Here is a 20,884-nt window from a genome sequence, read left to right on the forward strand (position 1 = left end):
CAATATTCCATTATTTATCTAATCTGGGGACACAGCCAATACCCTATGGTCACATCTGGGGCCCCTTCATGTTATATGGCTGGAGTTTTTCATCAGATGCAATTTACCCATTGCCCCACCCGCGGAGCTTCTAAACATACAAATTATTGGAATGAGATGCAGCCGGGAAATGTATAGATTTTATTTTAGTGAAAAATGTAAATGACTTGGATTCCACAAAGGGCTCAGTCTCTACAAATCCTTTAAAAACTGTCAGTGTTTTGTGAACAAATACTTCATATCTCTGGTGTTGGAGAAGAATCCAGAGAATCAACTTTTTGTTTTCTTGTTATGTCCACCAGATGCTTCCATAACCTCATGTAGTAGAGCTTGGTGTTCCTCCAGCTCAGACTCGAGCTGTTGTACTTTGGTTTTGAGCTTTTGGATTTCTTCATCCTTTTGCTGTAGTGTCAGTGTTAGCTCATCCAGGTAGGTTGGGCTTTGCATCTCAGCAGGTCGTTGCCTATGATTATTTCTTGTACTTTGGGTTCTAGGCTTTGTACTTTGGGTTCTAGGCTTTGGAGAACGTTGACCATGTCCATGTTGGGTCATTCCTGTTTCTTCTTCTGCAGACATTGGTCTCCTCTTTCTGCATTGCCAGGATTCCTGTTGTTTATCTCTTTGATTTGTTCTGTTTTTGATGTCATGTATACGGCGTCTTAACTGAGTTTTCTGTTCCGTCCTTCGGGTTGTGTTTCGGCCACTCCTGTCCGTGTCCTGTAGATGGACCTTCTCTGTTGTGAGTTGTTTCTCTCTTCCCTGCTGCTCATTGTCTTTGCTCTCACGCATCTTCTTCTGTAGGTGGTTATTCATTCTGTGGAGATACTTGTTTTCTCTCTGTAGCCTCTGATTTTCTTGACTAAGTTTTTGATCTTTTTCTTGTATCATTTTCTGATAAATCGGCCATTTCTTACTTACTGTATTCATCTTCTCTGAATATTGGGAGAAATAAAAAAATACATGTTGCAATAAAGTGTCAATATCAAAAGCCTCAGAACCACTAAATGTCTGTGAACTGGGATCTGCTCCACCTGGTTCCTCTGTATCATCTGCATATGAATCGGCAGCGGGGTCAGAAAGTGACCTCTGAGAAGATGCGGCTTCCAGATCTCCTGGTTCATTACTGTAAATTATTGATTTCTCTGAATCATCTGTATCTGTGTTAGTTTTATCTTTGTACTTTATGAGTTTGTCTTCTGATGATGCTGCTTCTTCATTATCTCCCGATTCGTGCCAGTAGACAATTGGTTTATTAGAATTATCTAAATCTAAAATAATGCCAACTTTATCAATGTCTCTTGATGATGATGACGATGTGTCTTCATGGTCTCGCAGGTGGTCCGTGTACTGATCCTGACCTGAATAAGCCCATCCAAAGTCTAAGTGAAACACAAACAAACAGTTACTATCTTCCCAAAAAGTTGAGCTTGATGATAATAGGCAAAGCTTAAAATATTATAGAAATCTTTTGAAATGTATTTGTGAGATTGGTCAAAATCAAAAGTTCTTGACTGTCTGAAAAACTTGTCAATGTCCCCCTGTACTAACACTATGGCCAACACCTTTATAGTTTATTGCTCTTGGCAGCGTTAGAGAACCAATAACCTTGATGTGTAGAGTAGGACCAGTCACCACTGCCAATGCTCATGGACTTTGGAGGTGTAGGTGGAGATCTCTCCAAAGTCACCTGAATTTATTATCAAGCTTCTATGGAGAGTAAGAAGACCTCCAAGATCTCCAGCCAGTGGCACCAGTTCCTCAGGTTCAGTCTCATACATGCGTGTAATGGCCATAGATCATGTTGCCGCTGACAAGAGAGGGGGTGATCGCTCCAAAAAATTATTCATGAGAGAGGCCAAATGGATTCTTACTTTGGAAACTTGCAGTCCCTTGGGTCTAATCCAAAAAATGATTTAACATATGTCTACTAACATTTCATTTGTCTCTCTCTCACTTGTTTCTCCCTTTTTCAGCTCCTCCCCTTTGCTTTATTTGATTTTGTGTTGTCTCATCCTATCACGCTCCTTTTTCTAGTCACGTGTCTCTATGGGCGGTCTGTTTGAGCCATGTGACTTGAGGGCGGTCTGTTTGAGTCATATGACTTGAGGGCGATCAGTTTGAGTCATGTGGCTTGAGGGCGGTCTCTTTGAGTCATGTGACTTGAGAGCAGTCTGTTTGAGTCATGTGGCTGGAGGGCGGTCTGTTTGAGTCATGTGTAGAGATGAGCGAGTATACTCGTCCGAGCTTGATGCTCGTTCGAGTATTAAGGTACTCGAAACGGCTCGTTGCTCGGACGAGTATTTCCCCTGCTCGAGATCGAGCATTTAATTAAAAAAACACAGTGAAGAACAATGAAGAATAGAATAAAAACAGTGAACACAGTGAACACAGGATCATTTAAGTGAAAAACACAGTGAAGAACACAGTGAAGAATAGATTACAGATGTTCGGCACATCTGCTTACTTGTCGGAAGATACGCGCGGAACGGCAGCAGGGAGACATCAGGCAGCAGGGAGACATCGGGCAGCGGGGAGACATCAAGCAGCAGGGAGACATCAAGCAGCAGGGAGACATCAAGCAGCACGGGGGAGACAGACATCGGGCAGCACGGGGGAGACAGACATCGGGCAGCACGGGGGAGACAGACATCGGGCAGCACGGGGGAGACATCGGGCAGCACGGGGGACACAGACATCGGGCAGCACGGGGGACACAGACATCGGGCAGCACGGGGGAGACATCGGGCAGCACGGGGGACACAGACATCGGGCAGCACGGGGGACACAGACATCGGGCAGCACGGGGGAGACAGACATCGGGCAGCACGGGGAGACATCGGGCAGCACGGGGGAGACAGACATCGGGCAGCACGGGGGAGACAGACATCGGGCAGCACGGGGAGACTTCAGTGGAAGAAGAGGAGCGGATCCCGGGACAGCGTATCACCCCGACAAGTAAGCAGATGTGCAGAACATCTGTAATCTATTCTTCACTGTGTTTTTCACTGCGTTTTTCACTTAAATCATCCTGTGTTCACTGTTTTTATTCTATTCTTCACTGTTCTTCACATCTGTTAACTTGTCGGGAGATAATATACGCACGGAACAGTGAAGAATAGATTGCAGATGTTTGCATACATCTGATCACTTATCAGAAGACATTCTTTTTCAATTAAATAACACATTTTATTCCTGAACCATGGTCCCTTTGAAAAATGCTTGAGTCTCCCATTGACTTCAATGGGGCTCGTTATTCGAGACGAGCACTCGAGCATCTGGAAAAGTTCGTCTCGAATAACGAGCACCCGAGCATTTTAGTGCTCGCTCATCTCTAGTCATGTGGCTTGAGGGCGGTCTGTTTGAGTCATGTGGCCCTATGGGTGGTCTGTTTGAGCCATGTGGCTCTATGGGCGGTCTGTTTGAGCCATGTGACTTGAGGGCGGTCTGTTTGAGTCATATGACTTGAGGACGGTCTGTCTGAGTCATGTGGCTTGAGAGCAGTCTGAGTCAAGTGACTCTATTGGCGGTCTGTTTGAGTCATGTGGCTCTATGGGCGGTCCGTTTGAGTCATGTGGCTTGAGGTCGGTCTGTTTGAGTCATATGACTTGAGGGCGGTCTGTTTGAGTCATATGACTTGAGGACGGTCTGTCTGAGTCATGTGGCTTGAGAGCAGTCTGAGTCAAGTGACTCTATTGGCGGTCTGTTTGAGTCATGTGGCTCCATGGGCGGTCCGTTTGAGTCATGTGGCTTGAGGTCGGTCTGTTTGAGTCATATGACTTGAGGGCGGTCTGTTTGAGTCATGTGGCTTGAGGGCGGTCTGTTTGAGTTATGTGGCTCTATGGGCGGTTTGTTTGAGTCATATGACCTGAGGGCGGTCTGTTTGAGTCATGTGGCTCTATGGGCGGTCTGTTTGAGCCATGTGGCCCTATGGGTGGTCTGTTTGAGTCATGTGGATCTATGGGCGGTTTGTTTGAGTCATGTGACTTGAGGTCTGTTTTAACATGTGAGCCCTTCCTGCTATAAATTCCGGCATACCTCCAGTGTTCATTATAGGTATGAGTAAGGACCGCTACAGCATGGTCCAAAAGGCGTAGCCTTTTATTTGTTTGTGTACACATTACCTTATGTTTTTTCCTGCATCTTTATGGACATTTTAATGGATCTTTAAATAAAGGGAAGTTTTTTACTGCAACTCATCTCATGCTGGTGCCGAAGGAGTTTTTATTTTCTCCATGTACAAGTCTACTTGGGACCGGACCAGGCTATTTTCTCCAGGCAAGCACAGCTAACTGAACACCATGGTGAGCATGCATTATTTTTGTTTTTTCCTTGTTTGCAGTTCCTGGTGCACTGTCCTCACAGCTACTGGATATTATAGTTGTCGGGGGGTTGAGGAGTTGAAACATGTATTATGTGAAGTTATTGTTTGCCCCATGTTGCCGTCTAGTGACATCATGATACAGGTGCAAGAGTTTGTTCACATGACCTTCCCTCAGCCACTAAGAAGCCTCTAGAACATTATGAAGGAGGTCAAACATGGAAAGAAGGGGAAGAGAGTGGCCACTGCCCACAGTTATAAAGCCATAGAGTCTTGTATGTCCATGATACACACAGGAGATTAATAACTGACCTTGTGCTCTGGTCCATGAACAGTGATGGAGGTTCAAGCCAAAATAATCGATAGAAAGAAAGGTTTGAGCAGCCCTCCCCATAACAGGTTCAATGGTCTTCTTTCTTTAGTAGAGAACAAGTCAGTTCATCACAGAGCGAAGGGAGGACTCACAGGACACCACAAACAGCAATGGCCGTTCCGGGTACAACACTTTATGTGTGTGCAAGAGGTATACAACCAGGGATGTTACAATTATCCCTACACCTTGCCACCAGCATTGTGTGCTATGGGTTGTGGGGCATGTCTATCAAACCTGCATCATAGATCACATAATCCTGGGTTGTGGGGCATGTCTGTCAAACCTGCGTCATGTCCGACAACCATCATACGATCATGTGATCTGTGATGCAATTTGATAGACATGCCCCCAACCCATAGCACACAACGCTTGAGGCAGGGGATAGGGATAAGTGTAACACACCTGATTGTATACCTCCGTGCACACACAAGCCGGAAGAAGTGTTGTAACATGGAACGGCCGTTGCTGTTTTTGTGGTGTCCTGTGAGTCCTCCCTTCCCTCTGTGATGTTTTGACTTGTTCATGTAACGTTACTAAAAAACAAATTGTACAGAAGAAAGAATGGAAAAAGAAGTTTGCCAAAAGAGAAGTAGATGCTCACCACACCAAGCCCGGGCGCAATAGAAGACTATAGGGACGTATATCTGGCCGCCATACGTTCATGTGAATGGCCTTATTCTGAGAATAGCTTGATAAAGAGGCAAGGGTAGCCTCGAAATGCGCAGTGATTGGCCATTGTTTTTTGGTTGGCCAACCTTCTTTATCAAGTGACGAGCATGGATGTCCATACTCCAGACACAACAGATCTCCATTTCTCTTCTGTTCAACTTTGGTTTGACCAAGGATCCGCGTAGGATCTGACCTGTGATACTGACGTCTTTATCTACTTTTGGGTTAGTAGTTTACACTCAGCAGAACTACATCAGAGTTCACCTTTTTCTTGTTCTAGATATTTGCATACTAATAAAGAAGAACATTGGACCTGTTATGGTGAGGGCCGTTCCAACCTTTTTTACTATGGATTTTACTGAGGGGGGAGTCTCCTAGGTCCAACCTCTGAACCAAGGTTCCTCTTCTATCTATATACAGAAGACACCAGTCCACCCCTGTGCTATGTACACATACCCCTAGGCTGCTCTCTGCCTTCAGCCTAGGCCTTAGTTCAATGACCCAGTTACAGATTCCCGGCAACAACATCAAGTCATTCCAGCTTTGGGCCTCTGCAGTGACTACTGCACGGTGACAGATTTGCCTCATGTATGAATATTATTGCCCCTACAAGTCTGGAGTCACTCCCTACATCTAGAACTAGAAGCAGCTTCTTGGAGAATGGGGTGAGGGTCAGTCCCTTCCACTACACTGCGGTTTCAGAATCTTTGGAGGTCCTTCAAAGGTCCTGAAATGGCTCTTGTGTACATGTGTATTGAGAGCAGGAACAAATGTATGAGGATTTCATGGGTGAAGGCCCTTGTCTGTATTGGGTGGGTGGATTGGGTGGTCATGGCTACTTTGAAGGCTTGGGCCCCCGACCTACCACCCAAACCAACTATATTACAAAGAAGAGATAGACTGGACATGGGCTCTTCTGCTCCACTCAACTTTCATGGTGCAGCCCTTAAAGATGGCTAAGTGTTGCCTGTTAAGTAGTGGTTCAGACCAATGTGTCCGGATGATGACCATTAGTTTGTTAGACTGGTAAAGACCTACTAAGGGCGATTTACCTCACTAATGTTCAGAGTAATTTGATTCATGAAGTCTGGAGCGTGGTCTTCATGAATCTGATGCACTGTGGGTCCTCAAAGGGCATTCGCCATCATTATCTAGGACTTACTGACATAAATGTGGTGCATGGTGTTCATTTTCTCTTAGAACGCCCCTTCTGTGCACAGGATTGTGTTGCAGTAGACGTAGAGTCCCCACAACACAATACTGGTGCAAAGACTTGAGAAATACATGTGCAAACTGTTTCCATATGTATTTATGTGCAAAGTTAGACAGAAAATTGGCGCAAATTCAGTAATAAACGTGCCCTAATGTCTTCCACATGGGAAAAAGACTTGTGAGTCTGTGCTAGAAAGGAAGCAGGAAAACTCCCACTAACCCCTGCTCTAATGACACAGAACTCCTACACCGGAGACGGAAGCTATAAAACTTCTATAGGACATTTTAGAATTTCTTCCCTTTTTCCCTTTGTTGCTCGGTGACGGGGCTGTAGACGGATTCACTTTCTTTTATACCATTATAGGGCAAACATTGGCCCACAATTATCTAGCAGGAACACATTAACGATGAATTTACCAAAAGGTAAAATTTTCTTGGACATCATCGCACTTCATATAGATAAATATCTATAGATTTATGAATGAGACACCAACCCTACTCAAATCCCTATAGTACAGGATGGGACAAGAAGTAGGTTGTGCCATGAGTGGTCCCTAGTGCACGGACATTGTAGATCACACATCCAAGCTATTCTTACCAAAGACATTTGACTCTATGGACATCAGCTGACGTCACCCTAAGCTGCTGCACCCTGATAGTATTGGGTGCGCTACGGAATCTGGCCATAGAAAAATGAGTGACCCAAAATCCGGTCTATTCTTACCCGGGTCCATGGTTTCATCTTCTTGGGTTATCCTCCTTAGGATTCTCTGTATATTTTCCAGGTTCTCCACGTTGTCCTTCCTTTCATTGAACAGGAATAGATCTGCGGCTAGTCTACCGATGCTGGGCTGGTTCTGCAGGATCCGGGTCTTCTCAGATGAGTCAGTTTTCTGCAGATCATCGATCACCACAATGACCTTGTCCTTACCTGCAGAAAAGTGTAAGAATCAGTCAGGCTCCCTGGATCTACTGCCATGACATCAGGACAATCCATGGGATATCTCTCACATACCGAGATACTCGGAGAGGTCTCTGAGCTCCTCATCGTATAAGGAGTCGGTGACGTCTGTGATGTTGAGTCGTCCGTGTTTTTCTGTGTGGTACAGGATGGCAAAGGAGCAGTTTATTATCTCAGAGTAAAAATCTGTGTATTTATTAGTGATGTAGACGCCATGGACATCGTCTGCTCTCATCAGACACTTGGTCTTCAGCCAATCCAACAACCAGCGGTAATTACTCTTTGCACACCTTGAGAAGATGCCGATCTTCAGCACTGATTTAATGTCATGTCTTCTGGGTTTTTTCTTCATAGACCAATTCTGTTCCAAATCTGGAGAGATGTTACCACTTATCTAAGAGTAAAACAAGATTTATTATGTGTTCTCGGAGTCTGTACACATGGAAGAGTCATTATCAGATGGATGAATGATCACCAGTATTACAGTCTAATGCATTTGTATCTATAATGGGGACACGGTGAACAACCTCAAAGATACAATATTCCATGTGATCCCATAGACTTTTATCTCCCAGCATTCAATGCAGTCCATCTTATAATGTAAAAGTAAGATCTGTGTTCAAAGCCCACAGCGGACCATCAGCTAGACGTCCATACATGATACAGAGGTCTAGAGCTCTAGAATTACATGACTTTGTCAATGCTCCATTACAATGAGAATAGACAACCTTAGGAAAGTCATACTGTGCAGGACCTACTTGTGAAGAAGCTCCATGTTCTCCTCTGTTGCACACATAAGGAGATGGTTTCTCTGATTCATCTCTATCTAAAGCTTGAGCCCCCAACAAGTCAACTTCATCGGTGTATATTCTATGTGCTCTTCTTGATGATGTGGCTTCATGATGTCCTGGATTGTCTGGGTAATGATCCTGACCTGGATAATCCCTTGGAATCTCTGTGTTAAAGAGGAAAACATTTATACTGTCTTCCTAGATAGCTGAGCCCTGATCAGAGGATCTTAGGTTAAGCTTAAAATATTCAATTAATCTTCTTACATATATTTGTGATTGTGAGATCAGATCAAAAGTTGTGCGATTACCCAAAAAAGGTATTAATGTCACCCTCTCCTAATACTGCGTCCACCACATACCAGTTTATTCAATCTAGGAAAAGCAAGGTTCCTCTCCAGTAAGATGGATAACTGGAGCAGGACCTAGCACCACTGCTAATGCTCAGGGATTTTGAAGGGATTGTTGTTTCTCTGAGCTTTTCATTATCAAAAGGTCTATGGATGGTTTAGAAGAATGATCCTAGAAGCCCTCCACCTTCAGGGTTTTCAACCAGGGGCACCATGTCCTGGTTCTCCTAACTGGTGTCCTGTAACAATCCAGGAACCTTGGCTTTTCATTTTATAATAAAAGTTATAAAAGGGGATGACGCTCGTGGTGGGGGGTTTGTGGAGCTCCACAGTCTCACAAATTTACCTACACTTATGCCAGATATTATTGAACATTATAGGGTAATTCTTGTCCAAAAATGATCTGGTATAGATTTCATGTTGTGGTGCCAAATGCAGGATAAATCTACCGAGACAGCAATGTCTCTTACTACAACACACTTCAGATTTAGATCAATATATGAAATTCCAGCCCTAGACAAATCCCTTTAGTACAGAAGAAGACACGTAGTAGGTTGCACCATGGGTGGCTCCAAGTACCAAGGCTGAGAAAACCTCACGGCTGGTTGATATTTACCCGTGTCGATGGTTTCATCTTCTTGGGTTTTCCTCCTTAAGATTCTCTGTATATTTTCCAGGTTCTCCATGTTGTCCTTCCTTTCATTGAACAGGAATAGATCGGCGGCCAGTCTACCGATGCTGGGCTGGTTCTCCAGGATCCGGGTCTTCTCAGATGAGTCAGTTTTCTGCAGATCATCGATCACCACAATGACCTTGTCCTTACCTGCAGAAAAGTGTAAGAATCAGTCAGGCTCCCTGGATCTACTGCCATGACATCAGGACAATCCATGGGATATTTCTCACATACCGAGATACTCGGAGAGGTCTCTGAGCTCCTTATCATATAAGGAGTCGGTAACGTCTGTGATGTTGAGTCGTCCGTGTTTTTTTGTGTGGTACAGGATGGCAAAGGAGCAGTTTCTGATCTCAGAGTAAAAATCTGTGTAATTATTAGTGATGTAGACGCCATGGACATCATCTGCTCTCATCAGACACTTGGTCTTCAGCCAATCCACCAACCAGCGGTAATTACTTTCAGCACACCTTGAGAAGATACCGATCTTTAGGATTGATTTAATGTCATGTCTTCTGGGTTTTTTCTTCATAGACCAATTCTGTTCCAAATCTGGAGAGATGTTACCACTTGTCTAAGAGTAAAACAAGATTTATTATGTGTTCTCGGAGTCTGTACACATGGAAGAGTCATTATCAGATGGATGAATGATCACCAGTATTACAGTCTAATGCATTTGTATCTATAATGGGGTTATGTTGAACAACCTCAAAGGTAAGAGCAGTCTATGGGATCACATAGAATATTGTATCTCCCAGCATTCATTGCAGTCCATCTTATAATGTAAAAGTAAGATCTGTGTTCAAAACCCTCAGCGACCATCAGCTAGACGTCCATACATGATACAGAGGTCTAGAGCTCTAGAATTACATGACTTTGTGAATGTTCCATTACAACGAGAATAGACAACCCTAGGAAAGTCATACTGTGCGGGACCTACTTGTGAAGAAGCTCCATGTTCTCCTCGGTTGTACACATAAGGAGATGGTTTCTCTGATTCATCTCTATCTAAAGCTTGAGCACCCAACAAGTCAAATTCATCGCTGTATACTGTATGTGCTGTTCTTGATGATGTGGCTTCATGATGTCCTGGATTGTCTGGGTAATGATCCTGACCTGGATAATCCCTTGGAATCTCTGTGTTAAAGAGGAAAACATTTATACTGTCTTCCTAGATAGTTGAGCCCTGACCAGAGGATCTTAAGATAAGCTTAAAATATTCAATTAATCTTCTTACATATATTTGTGATTGTGAGATCAGATCAAAAGTTGTGCAATTACCCAAAAAAGGTATTAATGTCACCCTCTCCTAATACTGCGTCCACCACATACCAGTTTATTCAATCTAGGAAAAGCAAGGTTCCTCTCCAGTAAGATGGATAACTGGAGCAGGACCTAGCACCACTGCTAATGCTCAGGGATTTTGGAGGGGTTGTTGTTTCTCTGAGCTTTTCATTATCAAAAGGTCTATGGATGGTTTAGAAGAATGATCCTAGAAGCCCTCCACCTTCAGGGTTTTCAACCAGGGGCACCAGGTCCTGGTTCTCCTAACTGGTGTCCTGTAACAATCCAGGAACCTTGGCTTTTCATTTTATAATAAAAGTTATAAAAGGGGATGACGCTCGTGGTGGGGGGTTTGTGGAGCTCCACAGTCTCACAAATTTACCTACACTTATGCCAGATATTATTGAACATTATAGGGTAATTCTTGTCCAAAAATTATCTGGTATAGATTTCATGCTGTGGTGCCAAATACAGGATAAATCTACCGAGACAGCAATGTCTCTTACTACAACACACTTCAGATTTAGATCAATATATGAAATTCCAGCCCTAGACAAATCCCTTTAGTACAGAAGAAGACACGTAGTAGGTTGCACCATGGGTGGCTCCAAGTACCAAGGCTGAGAAAACCTCACGGCTGGTTGATATTTACCCGTGTCGATGGTTTCATCTTTTTCAGTTCTTCTCTTTAGGATTCTCTGTATATTTTCCAGGTTCTCCACGTTGTCCTTCCTTTCATTGAACAGGAATAGATCGGCGGCCAGTCTACCGATGCTGGGCTGGTTCTCCAGGATCCGGGTCTTCTCAGATGAGTCAGTTTTCTGCAGATCATCAATCACCACAATGACCTTGTCCTTACCTGCAGAAAAGTGTAAAAATCCGTCATGACATGACATCAGGACAATCCATGGGATATTTCTCACATACCGAGATACTCGGAGAGGTCTCTGAGCTTCTCTTCATATAAGGAGTCGGTGACGTCTGTGATGTTGAGTCGTCCACGTTTTAGTGTGTGGTACAGGATGGCAAAGGAGCAGTTTCTGATTTGAGAATAGAAAACTGTGGATTCTGTAGTGATGTAGACGCCATGGACATCATCTGCTCTCATCAGACACTTGGTCTTCAGCCAATCCACCAACCAGCGGTAATTACTCTCTGCACACCTTGAGAAGATGACGATTTTCAGTCCTGATTTAAAGGGTTGTTGAACTTGTAGTTGATGTATGTTCTTTAGAGGCCCGTTTTGCAGAGCATCTGGGGAGGTTTTGCCACTTTTCTAGGAGTAAAACAAGATTTATTATCTTGCCCATGAAGCTTTCCAGATGATAGAGACACAACTAATAAATGTGTGTATGGCCACCAGTGATAGAGTCTACGAGCTAATCTCATGTCAGTGCGCGATCAGCTTGATGTCCATACATGTTAATCAGGGGAGATCTTAGATTTTATGAGTTTTTCAATGTTTCATTGTAATGAACAAAAGTAAGAAAGTCACAATGTAAAGAACTTACTTGTGAAACATTTGTGGGTGTGAAAAAAGCAGAGCGTGAAGAAGATGTCCAATCACCTGTGGAGTAATAGGATGTTAACAATCTTCATGGTTCCTGCCGGTTGTCGGCATTTTACACTGACCCTATGGAATCAGCTGATATCAGACTATGTGGTGTCTCCTACAGTATCTACAGTATTCCAGATATTGGGTGCAGTATGGAATCTGGCCATAGACTTGGCCTGTGCATCCTACTGCTTCATTCATACCTTGGAGATATTGCACTGCTATATTGCTGCCAAGAAATTTATGGAATTCATCTCGCTTCTTTTTGGCGTCCTCAATTTTTCCTGTTTCAGGGAAGAGGAGGAGCTGAGAGGAGAGGGACATGAGGCTGGGCTGTGCCTCCAAGATCCTCTGCCTCTCAGTATCAGAGCAATTCTCCAGATCATCCACCACCACCAGGACCTTTCTTCTGCCTGAAAAGGTCAAAGAAAGAAGTTGCTGGTGTCACCATGAAAACCATCAGGTCATACACAATCCTTCGTAATTGCAAAAGAAGAAAGGAAATGGTTTTTGTCACCAACCTCAGTGGTCATCAATGGCTCATGTTGGGTGCAGTAAGATTCTCTACTGAAAAGAAAACAGTTTCTCCAGCCTCCAGGTAAATGATGTAATTTAGATATACACAGGACACCACTACAACGAAAGAACAGATGATATATATGGAACCATTGATGTAGAACGACAATGGCTCATAAGTAGAGATGAGCGAGCATACTCGTCTGAGCTTGATGCTCGTTCGATTATTAGCGTACTCGAAATGGCTTGTTGCTCAGACGAGTATTTCCCCTGCTCGAGAACTGCTCGAGTCAATGCAAATTGTCTTCTGATAAGTTAGCAGATGTATGGAAACATCTGCAATGTGTTCTTATCAGAAGACATTATTTCTCAATAAAATGACACATTGAAAAATGCTTGAGTCTCCCATTGATTTCAATGGGGCTCGTTATTCAAAACGAGCACTTAAGCATCGGCAAAAGTTTGTCTCGAATAACGAGCACCCGAGCATTTCATCAAAAGACATCCGTGTTTTCGTTGTAGTGGTCTCCCTGCGGTTTTTAAAGTATATGAAATAAAGGAGCATTTTATCTACATTACTTCATTTGTCCGGTATAGAAGAATTTTCTTTCCATGGATGCATAATCTTTGTGAAACCTGGTAACACATGCTTGTTTTCTCAATTTTATTTCACAAGATTAGAGGGGATCAATATTTGATTGGGAAAAACAAAACTTTATACTTAGTTATAGATTAGTTGGAGGAAATCTAAACTAGAAAGAGGAAACCAAGACTGGAGAGAGAAGCATAAGACTAGACCAATACTACATAGGGAAGAGAGACCAAGATGCAGGGAGATCAGAGAGAGGAAACCAAGACTGGAGGGAAAAGCCTAAGTCTAGCCAGAAGAGACTAATAATACATAGGGAAGAGAGACCAAGACTTAAGGAGATTGGAGAGACTAGTCCAAGGATAGAGGTAGAAGCCTAGACTAGACCAAAGAGACCAATACTACACAGGGAAGGAAGACCAAGACTCAAGGAAGAGAGGAGTCCAAGAATAGACAGAGGAGTCCAAGACTAAAGGAGACAGGAGGGAGAAGCCTAAGACTAGCCAGAAGAGACTAATAATACATAGGGAAGAGAGACCAAGACTTAAGGAGATCGGAGAGACGAGTCTAAGACTACTAGAGAGAAGAGACCAAGACTGGAGGTAGAAGCCTAGACTAGACCAAAGAGACCAATACTACACAGGGAAGAAAGACCAAGACTCAAGGAAGAGAGGAGTCCAGGACTAAAAGAGACAGGAGGGAGAAGCCTAAGACTAGATAGAAGAGACTAATAATACGTAGGGAAGAGAGACTGAGACTCAGGGAGACAGAAGAGAGGAGTCCAAGACTGGAGGGAAAAGCCTAAGTCTAGACAGTAGAGACTTATAATACATGGGGAAGAGAAACCTAGACTCTTGGAGACAGGAGAAAGGAGTCTAAGACTAGACAGGGGAGACCAGGACTGGAGGAGACTGGAGAGAAGGGCTTAAAACTACACAGAAGAGACCAGAAGTCCAAGACTGGTAAGAGAAGACTACATGTCACAACTCACAGATTTGCTTTCTTCTTTCTTTCTTTCTTTTCTTTTTTTTTAAATAGTTTTTGTTATTATTACAACCAGTACAACTATGAACAGAGACACAATTCGGCCTTGTTTCATTTACAGACCAATGGACAGAAGACATGAGATTTTTCCATACTGGTTTATACAATCAACAATAGTTTCTTAATTATCTCTGTCTATTTTAGGTTTATCATAAGCCTTGAGTTATCCCAACGAGGGGAGAAAGGCGGGTAATAATACATAATAACTAATAACTAATACAATAATATAGTCACGAACATGTAAGAAAAAAAGCACAATAAGTAAAACCATAAGAAACAGGGCCATGAACTAAATTTTATCCAAATTTCTATTTGTGAAAGTCACTTGCATCCATTTGTCCTGATGTGATTTAAAGTTGGTGAACTTGTTGTTCTGTTGGGTTGTAGCTTTGTCATAGATGGAAGTGGTGTTAATTTCTGTAATTACCTCTTTGATACTGTGGCATTGGGTATGTTTCCATCTTCTTGTATTAGCCAGTTTTGTGGCCATCAAGATATGAGACATGATATCACGGACTCTTGGAAGTCCTTTAGGTCCATCAAGTGCAGGGCGGTTGCTGGATAGAACCCACATTGTTGATCAGCCCATACGACCCCCGTTGCAGTTTGATTTTGCATTAGGACCATAAAATTCGGACAAGTGTCCCTTTTCCAGCACAGATGTATTATATACATGGCCTGGCTACGGAGGAGACAGGACGCACCCAGCACTTGCTCCTGCTCCAACCCGGTCTAGAGCTGTATACATTTGCCAATAACCAGCTAATTCTAGCCCAGCATATGGGACCCAGAAGGTGGCCAAAACATCCCTGACCCCTCGCAGCTCTACTTGAAGTATCGGTAAATACCCCGAGGTAGCATTGTCATCCATACTTCCAGGCTTAATGGGAGCTCAGGAGTGTGACCTACTGTAGCTCCGTTTCATTGCCTCTAGATTTATCCAGGACATTGGTGACCCTCCACTCCCCTCTCCGTGGTAGAATGGGTTCAGGAGATTCTGTTGACCTCAAGTCTGGCAATTCTGGCTTCTTTCCCAGGGATCTCCTGTGATAAAAGATCTTCTCAGAGGTGGTACCTAAGCCTCATCAGTCAGGGGCTCAGGGCTCCGACCCGTTCCTGAACCTTGACCCTTCCCCCCTCTGGTCTTATTCCTCTGTTTTTCTACTGTTGTCTTTCAGCACCACTTATTTTTCTTTTCTGTAATCTTTCTCTTCTTCTTCTCTCCTCTTTCAATACTTGTTTTCCGCTTTTTTTAGGCGTTTCTCCGGATGATTATGGCTTCTCTTTCGTAATTGTCACATCTCCACCATCTGGGTCAGTCTGATCAGTGAGGTAGCTGCTCTCACGTCTATATTGCTTGCTTCATATACTGCAGGGTTCATATTTTTGATGTCCTGGAAACTCCTCATATGAGATGCTACGTATAGTACACAGATAAGGGAGGCTGCCATGTGCTGACACTGGACTTTGTTGGCGCCTCCACTGCTCTCACCATTTCTTTCTTACAAATTCTTAGAACCTCCATTGACTATTTATGTCACCCAATGGTTGCAGACTAGAATTGCTGGTTTACCGGAGATGCTGCAAGTAATGAGCTTTCATCTGTATAACGTCTACCCCATAGGGTTTGTCTACTGGAACTTGTTATCGTTGTTCTAACCTTTTTTTTCTTTCCTTGTTCTACTGTGTTGTGCGTAACAGTTTCTACACGTTTGTAAATCTCATTCTCGTCAGGTTAATAAATCTTGATTAAACCTTAAATATTTTGAGCAAACTGAGAGGAGTGAAGACCCAAGGCACATGGGTTTTTACATCTTGCATCATCGCGAGTGATGTAACGTTCCAGCAATGGTTAAGGAAAATGAGAGATCTGGTTCTTTTCATCGGGCAAGAGAATATGGGAATTTAGCCCAAATATGTGTAGAAAATTCTGAGACGACTTATCTTGTAAGAAGGTTACAAGGTGTTTATTTATCACTGGGGGTCAGAATTGGGGTTTTGAATAAATGTACTGACCTAATTAAAAATTTCCGCTTTGAGATAATTAAAACTTATTTGTTAGGGTGTAGAAGGGGACATGTTTTCAGTTCCACTTAGGTAACTATATCCTGTGCTTGCCGGGATCGGAAGTGTTGAATTCTAAGATGGAGATGGGAATACATTTCAGTGGAAGTTGGACATTGTCCTGTTTTTTAGACTCTTTCCAGACTTGTTCTGTGGCCGGCAAGGTACTTAACTTTGGGATTGGATCTTCCCTAGGGCGTCTGTGCACCTATAATGGGATATTGTTGTAATATGTTTCAATGATCTACTTTTGCTGTTTACGTCCTTTTACCACCATTAGTGAGCCCGGCTCAGTATAGAGGCCGTATAGTAATCCTTCAATTCTGGAACTCCCAGTCATCCTACAGTTTTCTGTTTAATAATGATAATAAAAGAACTTTATCAAAGTTTATCACACTAAATCAATGTGTATGTTGAGCGACTCTTGAATTAGTACCTTTCCGTATAAACTCCCTCAGTCGTCTTAATGGTAACAGGTTTCAGGCTTCTGGGCTCCAAAACCACACCCATGGCTGCCTATGATTGACAGATATATTTATAAGATACTTTCCTTGGGAAAAGCTGAGTATTAGTATGGATTTAGTTTGTCTGGAGCTGTGGCTTGAGTGATGGACCACTGAACCAGTCAGCTGCTGGGGAAGGCGTCTAATACTCCCTTTATATTCTCTCCCCAGTTCCATCGGAGGATGGTTGTTAATTCTCAGTCATCATCACCTGCTGTATTGTTCATGCTATTGTTTGCTATATTTATACTTCAGATTTCCTTTTTGCTATTGTTCTCAGATTATTATTTGTATTTGCAGTTTTGTGCCTATTTTTGAGATTGTATCCAATCTGCACCAGACGTCTGACCTTGCTTTTGTGTTATTTGTTTGTGTCACTATGGCATTGGGGAGAAATGTCTTCATGGTGGCCCAGTATCACTAAGGATAGACAGAGGCAAGCGGGGCATTTGGTGGACTAGAGCTTAGGGCTTCTCTCTTCTGTGTTGTCTCCTACCTCAACCCAACTTCTCTCATTACACAAGAAAGAGGAGACAATGAGTAAAATGGAGAAACTATAATTGCTTTAGGCTCTTAATTTGGGTCAAGACTTTGTTGGTTAGTTGAAATTATTAGGTTCAGGGGTTCGGAAGTGGCTCCTGGATGTGTCCCAATATAGTAAAAAAAGAAATAAAACAAGGAGAGGTTCTCCACCAATCCCCTGCTTGGACGGGTCCCTGTCACAAGGAGTCATTGGCAGGGCACCTCTCCTCTTATATTATGTGATGGGAGACATGATGGAAGCCATCAGCAGTGAGGATGCGGAGTGTAGATAATGGGGTCTCGGGAAAGGGGTGATGGGGTAACCAGGCATTTATAATTTAGGGTCCTACTGCAGAATGGACTATGACTTCATGTCACAGACACTGAGATGTCACCATTACCTAGAGTATCGGAGAGATATTGAAGTTCTTGGGTATATAAGGCTCCATCTACATCGACAATGTTTATGCTCCCTCGATTATAGGTGTGATACAAGATCCCAAGGGTGCAGCCCTGCACTTTCTTCTCCCACTCTATTCGGTTCTTGCTGGTGATTGGTAGATACATCACATCAGACACCGAGTCCTGAAATGTCCCTCTGATGAAGTCCATCAACCACTGCAAATCCTTGTCTGAAGATCTGGAGGTGATCACCACAACATTCCTGTCACTGGAGAAGACACATAAGATGTGATCAATATCATCACTGGGGGGGGGGGGGGGGGGGCACACATAGATACATATAATTAGCACATCACTGGGGGGGGGGTCACACATAGATACACATAGATAGCACATCACTGGGGGGGAGGGGTCACACATAGATACATATAGATAGCACATCACTGGGGGGGGGTCACACATAGATACATATAATTAGCACATCACTGGGGGGGGGGTCACACATAGATACACATAGATAGCACATCACTGGGGGGGGGGTCACACATAGATACATATAGATAGCACATCACTGGGGGGGGTCACACATAGATACATATAGATAGCACATCACTGGGGGGGGTCACACATAGATACATATAATTAGCACATCACTGGGGGGGGGTCACACATAGATACATATAGATAGCACATCACTGGGGGGGGGTCACACATAGATACATATAGATAGCACATCACTGGGGGGGGTCACACATAGATACATATAGATAGCACATCACTGGGGGGGGTCACACATAGATACATATAGATAGCACATCACTGGGGGGTCACACATAGATACATATAGATAGCACATCACTGGGGGGGGTCACACATAGATACATATAGATAGCACATCACTGGGGGGGGGTCACACATAGATACATATAGATATCACATCACTGGGGGGGTCACACGTAGATACATATAGATAGCACATCACTGGGGGGGGTCACACATAGATAAATATAGATAGCACATCACTGGGGGGGGTCACACATAGATACATATAGATAGCACATCACTGGGGGGGGGGTCACACAAAGATACATATAGATAGCACATCACTGGGGGAGGTCACACATAGATACATATAGATAGCACATCACTGGGGGAGGTCACACATAGATACATATAGATAGCACATCACTGGGGGAGGTCACACATAGATACATATAGATAGCACATCACTGGGGGGGTCACACATAGATACATATAGATAGCACATCACTGGGGGGGTCACACATAGATACATATAGATAGCACATCACTGGGGGGGGGGGTCACACATAGATACATATAGATAGCACATCACTGGGGGGGGGTCACACATAGATACATATAGATAGCACATCACTGGGGGGGGTCACACATAGATACATATAGATAGCACATCACTGGGGGGGTCACACATAGATACATATAGATAGCACATCACTGGGGGGGGTCACACATAGATACATATAGATAGCACATCACTGGGGGGGGGTCACACATAGATACATATAGATAGCACATCACTGGGGGGGGTCACACATAGATACATATAGATAGCACATCACTGGGGGGGTCACACATAGATACATGTAGATATCACATCACTGGGGGGGTCACACATAGATACATATAGATAGCACATCACTGGGGGGGGGGTCACACATAGATACATATAGATAGTACATCACTGGGGGGGGTCACACATAGATACATATAGATAGCACATCACTGGGGGAGGGTCACACATAGATACATATAGATAGCACATCACTGGGGGGGGTCACACATAGATACATATAGATAGCACATCACTGGGGGGGTCACACATAGATACATATAGATAGCACATCACTGGGGGAGGGGTCACACATAGATACATATAGATATCACATCACTGGGGGGTCACACATAGATACATATAGATAGCACATCACTGGAGGGGGGGTCACACATAGATACATATAGATAGCACATCACTGGGGGGGTCACACATAGATACATATAGATAGCACATCACTGGGGGGGGTCACACATAGATACATATAGATAGCACATCACTGGGGGGGGGTCACACATAGATACATATAGATATCACATCACTGGGGGGGGTCACACATAGATACATATAGATAGCACATCACTGGGGGGGGTCACACATAGATACATATAGATAGCACATCACTGGGGGGGGTCACACATAGATACATATAGATAGCACATCACTGGGGGGGGGTCACACATAGATACATATAGATAGCACATCACTGGGGGGGGTCACACATAGATACATATAGATAGCACATCACTGGGGGGGTCACACATAGATACATATAGATAGCACATCACTGGGGGGGGGTCACACATAGATACATATAGATAGCACATCACTGGGGGGGGGGTCACACATAGATACATATAGATAGCACATCACTGGGGGGGGGTCACACGTAGATACATATAGATAGCACATCACTGGGGGGGGGTCACACATAGATACATATAGATAGCACATCACTGGGGGGGGGGTCACACATAGATACATATAGATAGCACATCACTGGGGGGGGGTCACACATAGATACATATAGATAGCACATCACTGGGGGGGTCACACATAGATACATATAGATAGCACATCACTGGGGGAGGTCACACATAGATACATAGCACATCACTGGGGGGGGGTCACACATAGATACATATAGATAGTACATCACTGGGGGGGGTCACACATAGATACATATAGATAGCACATCACTGGGGGGGGTCACACATAGATACATATAGATAGCACATCACTGGGGGGGGGTCACACATAGATACATATAGATAGCACATCACTGGGGGGGGGTCACACATAGATACATATAGATAGCACATCACTGGGGGGGGTCACACATAGATACATATAGATAGCACATCACTGGGGGGGGTCACACATAGATACATATAGATAGCACATCACTGGGGGGGGTCACACATAGAT

At 43.7% G+C, this 20,884-nt stretch overlaps 2 protein-coding genes across 2 annotated transcripts in view; one reads left to right on the top strand and one right to left on the bottom strand.

Annotated features, from left to right (window-relative positions):
• Positions 1–20,884, bottom strand: part of LOC140076246 (uncharacterized) — a 27,243-nt gene continuing 6,359 nt past the window's right edge. The window contains exons 2-13 of the mRNA XM_072122774.1: positions 17,862–18,130; positions 12,426–12,635; positions 12,179–12,234; positions 11,595–11,943; positions 11,320–11,526; positions 10,324–10,520; positions 9,618–9,957; positions 9,327–9,533; positions 8,331–8,527; positions 7,627–7,966; positions 7,336–7,542; positions 1–1,418 (exon numbers count right to left, since the gene is read on the bottom strand). Coding sequence (XP_071978875.1) covers positions 310–1,418; positions 7,336–7,542; positions 7,627–7,966; positions 8,331–8,527; positions 9,327–9,533; positions 9,618–9,957; positions 10,324–10,520; positions 11,320–11,526; positions 11,595–11,943; positions 12,179–12,234; positions 12,426–12,635; positions 17,862–18,130 — 3,688 coding nt within the window. The 3' untranslated portion in view covers positions 1–309. The remainder of the gene's footprint in view (positions 1,419–7,335; positions 7,543–7,626; positions 7,967–8,330; positions 8,528–9,326; positions 9,534–9,617; positions 9,958–10,323; positions 10,521–11,319; positions 11,527–11,594; positions 11,944–12,178; positions 12,235–12,425; positions 12,636–17,861; positions 18,131–20,884) is intronic.
• Positions 3,994–20,884, top strand: part of LOC140076247 (uncharacterized) — a 26,887-nt gene continuing 9,996 nt past the window's right edge. Inside the window, exon 1 of the mRNA XM_072122777.1 lies at positions 3,994–4,340. The gene's annotated coding sequence lies outside the window, so the exon portion shown is untranslated. The remainder of the gene's footprint in view (positions 4,341–20,884) is intronic.

Source organism: Engystomops pustulosus, chromosome 8 (assembly GCF_040894005.1).
Source record: "Engystomops pustulosus chromosome 8, aEngPut4.maternal, whole genome shotgun sequence".
Classification (NCBI taxonomy): domain Eukaryota; kingdom Metazoa; phylum Chordata; class Amphibia; order Anura; family Leptodactylidae; genus Engystomops; species Engystomops pustulosus.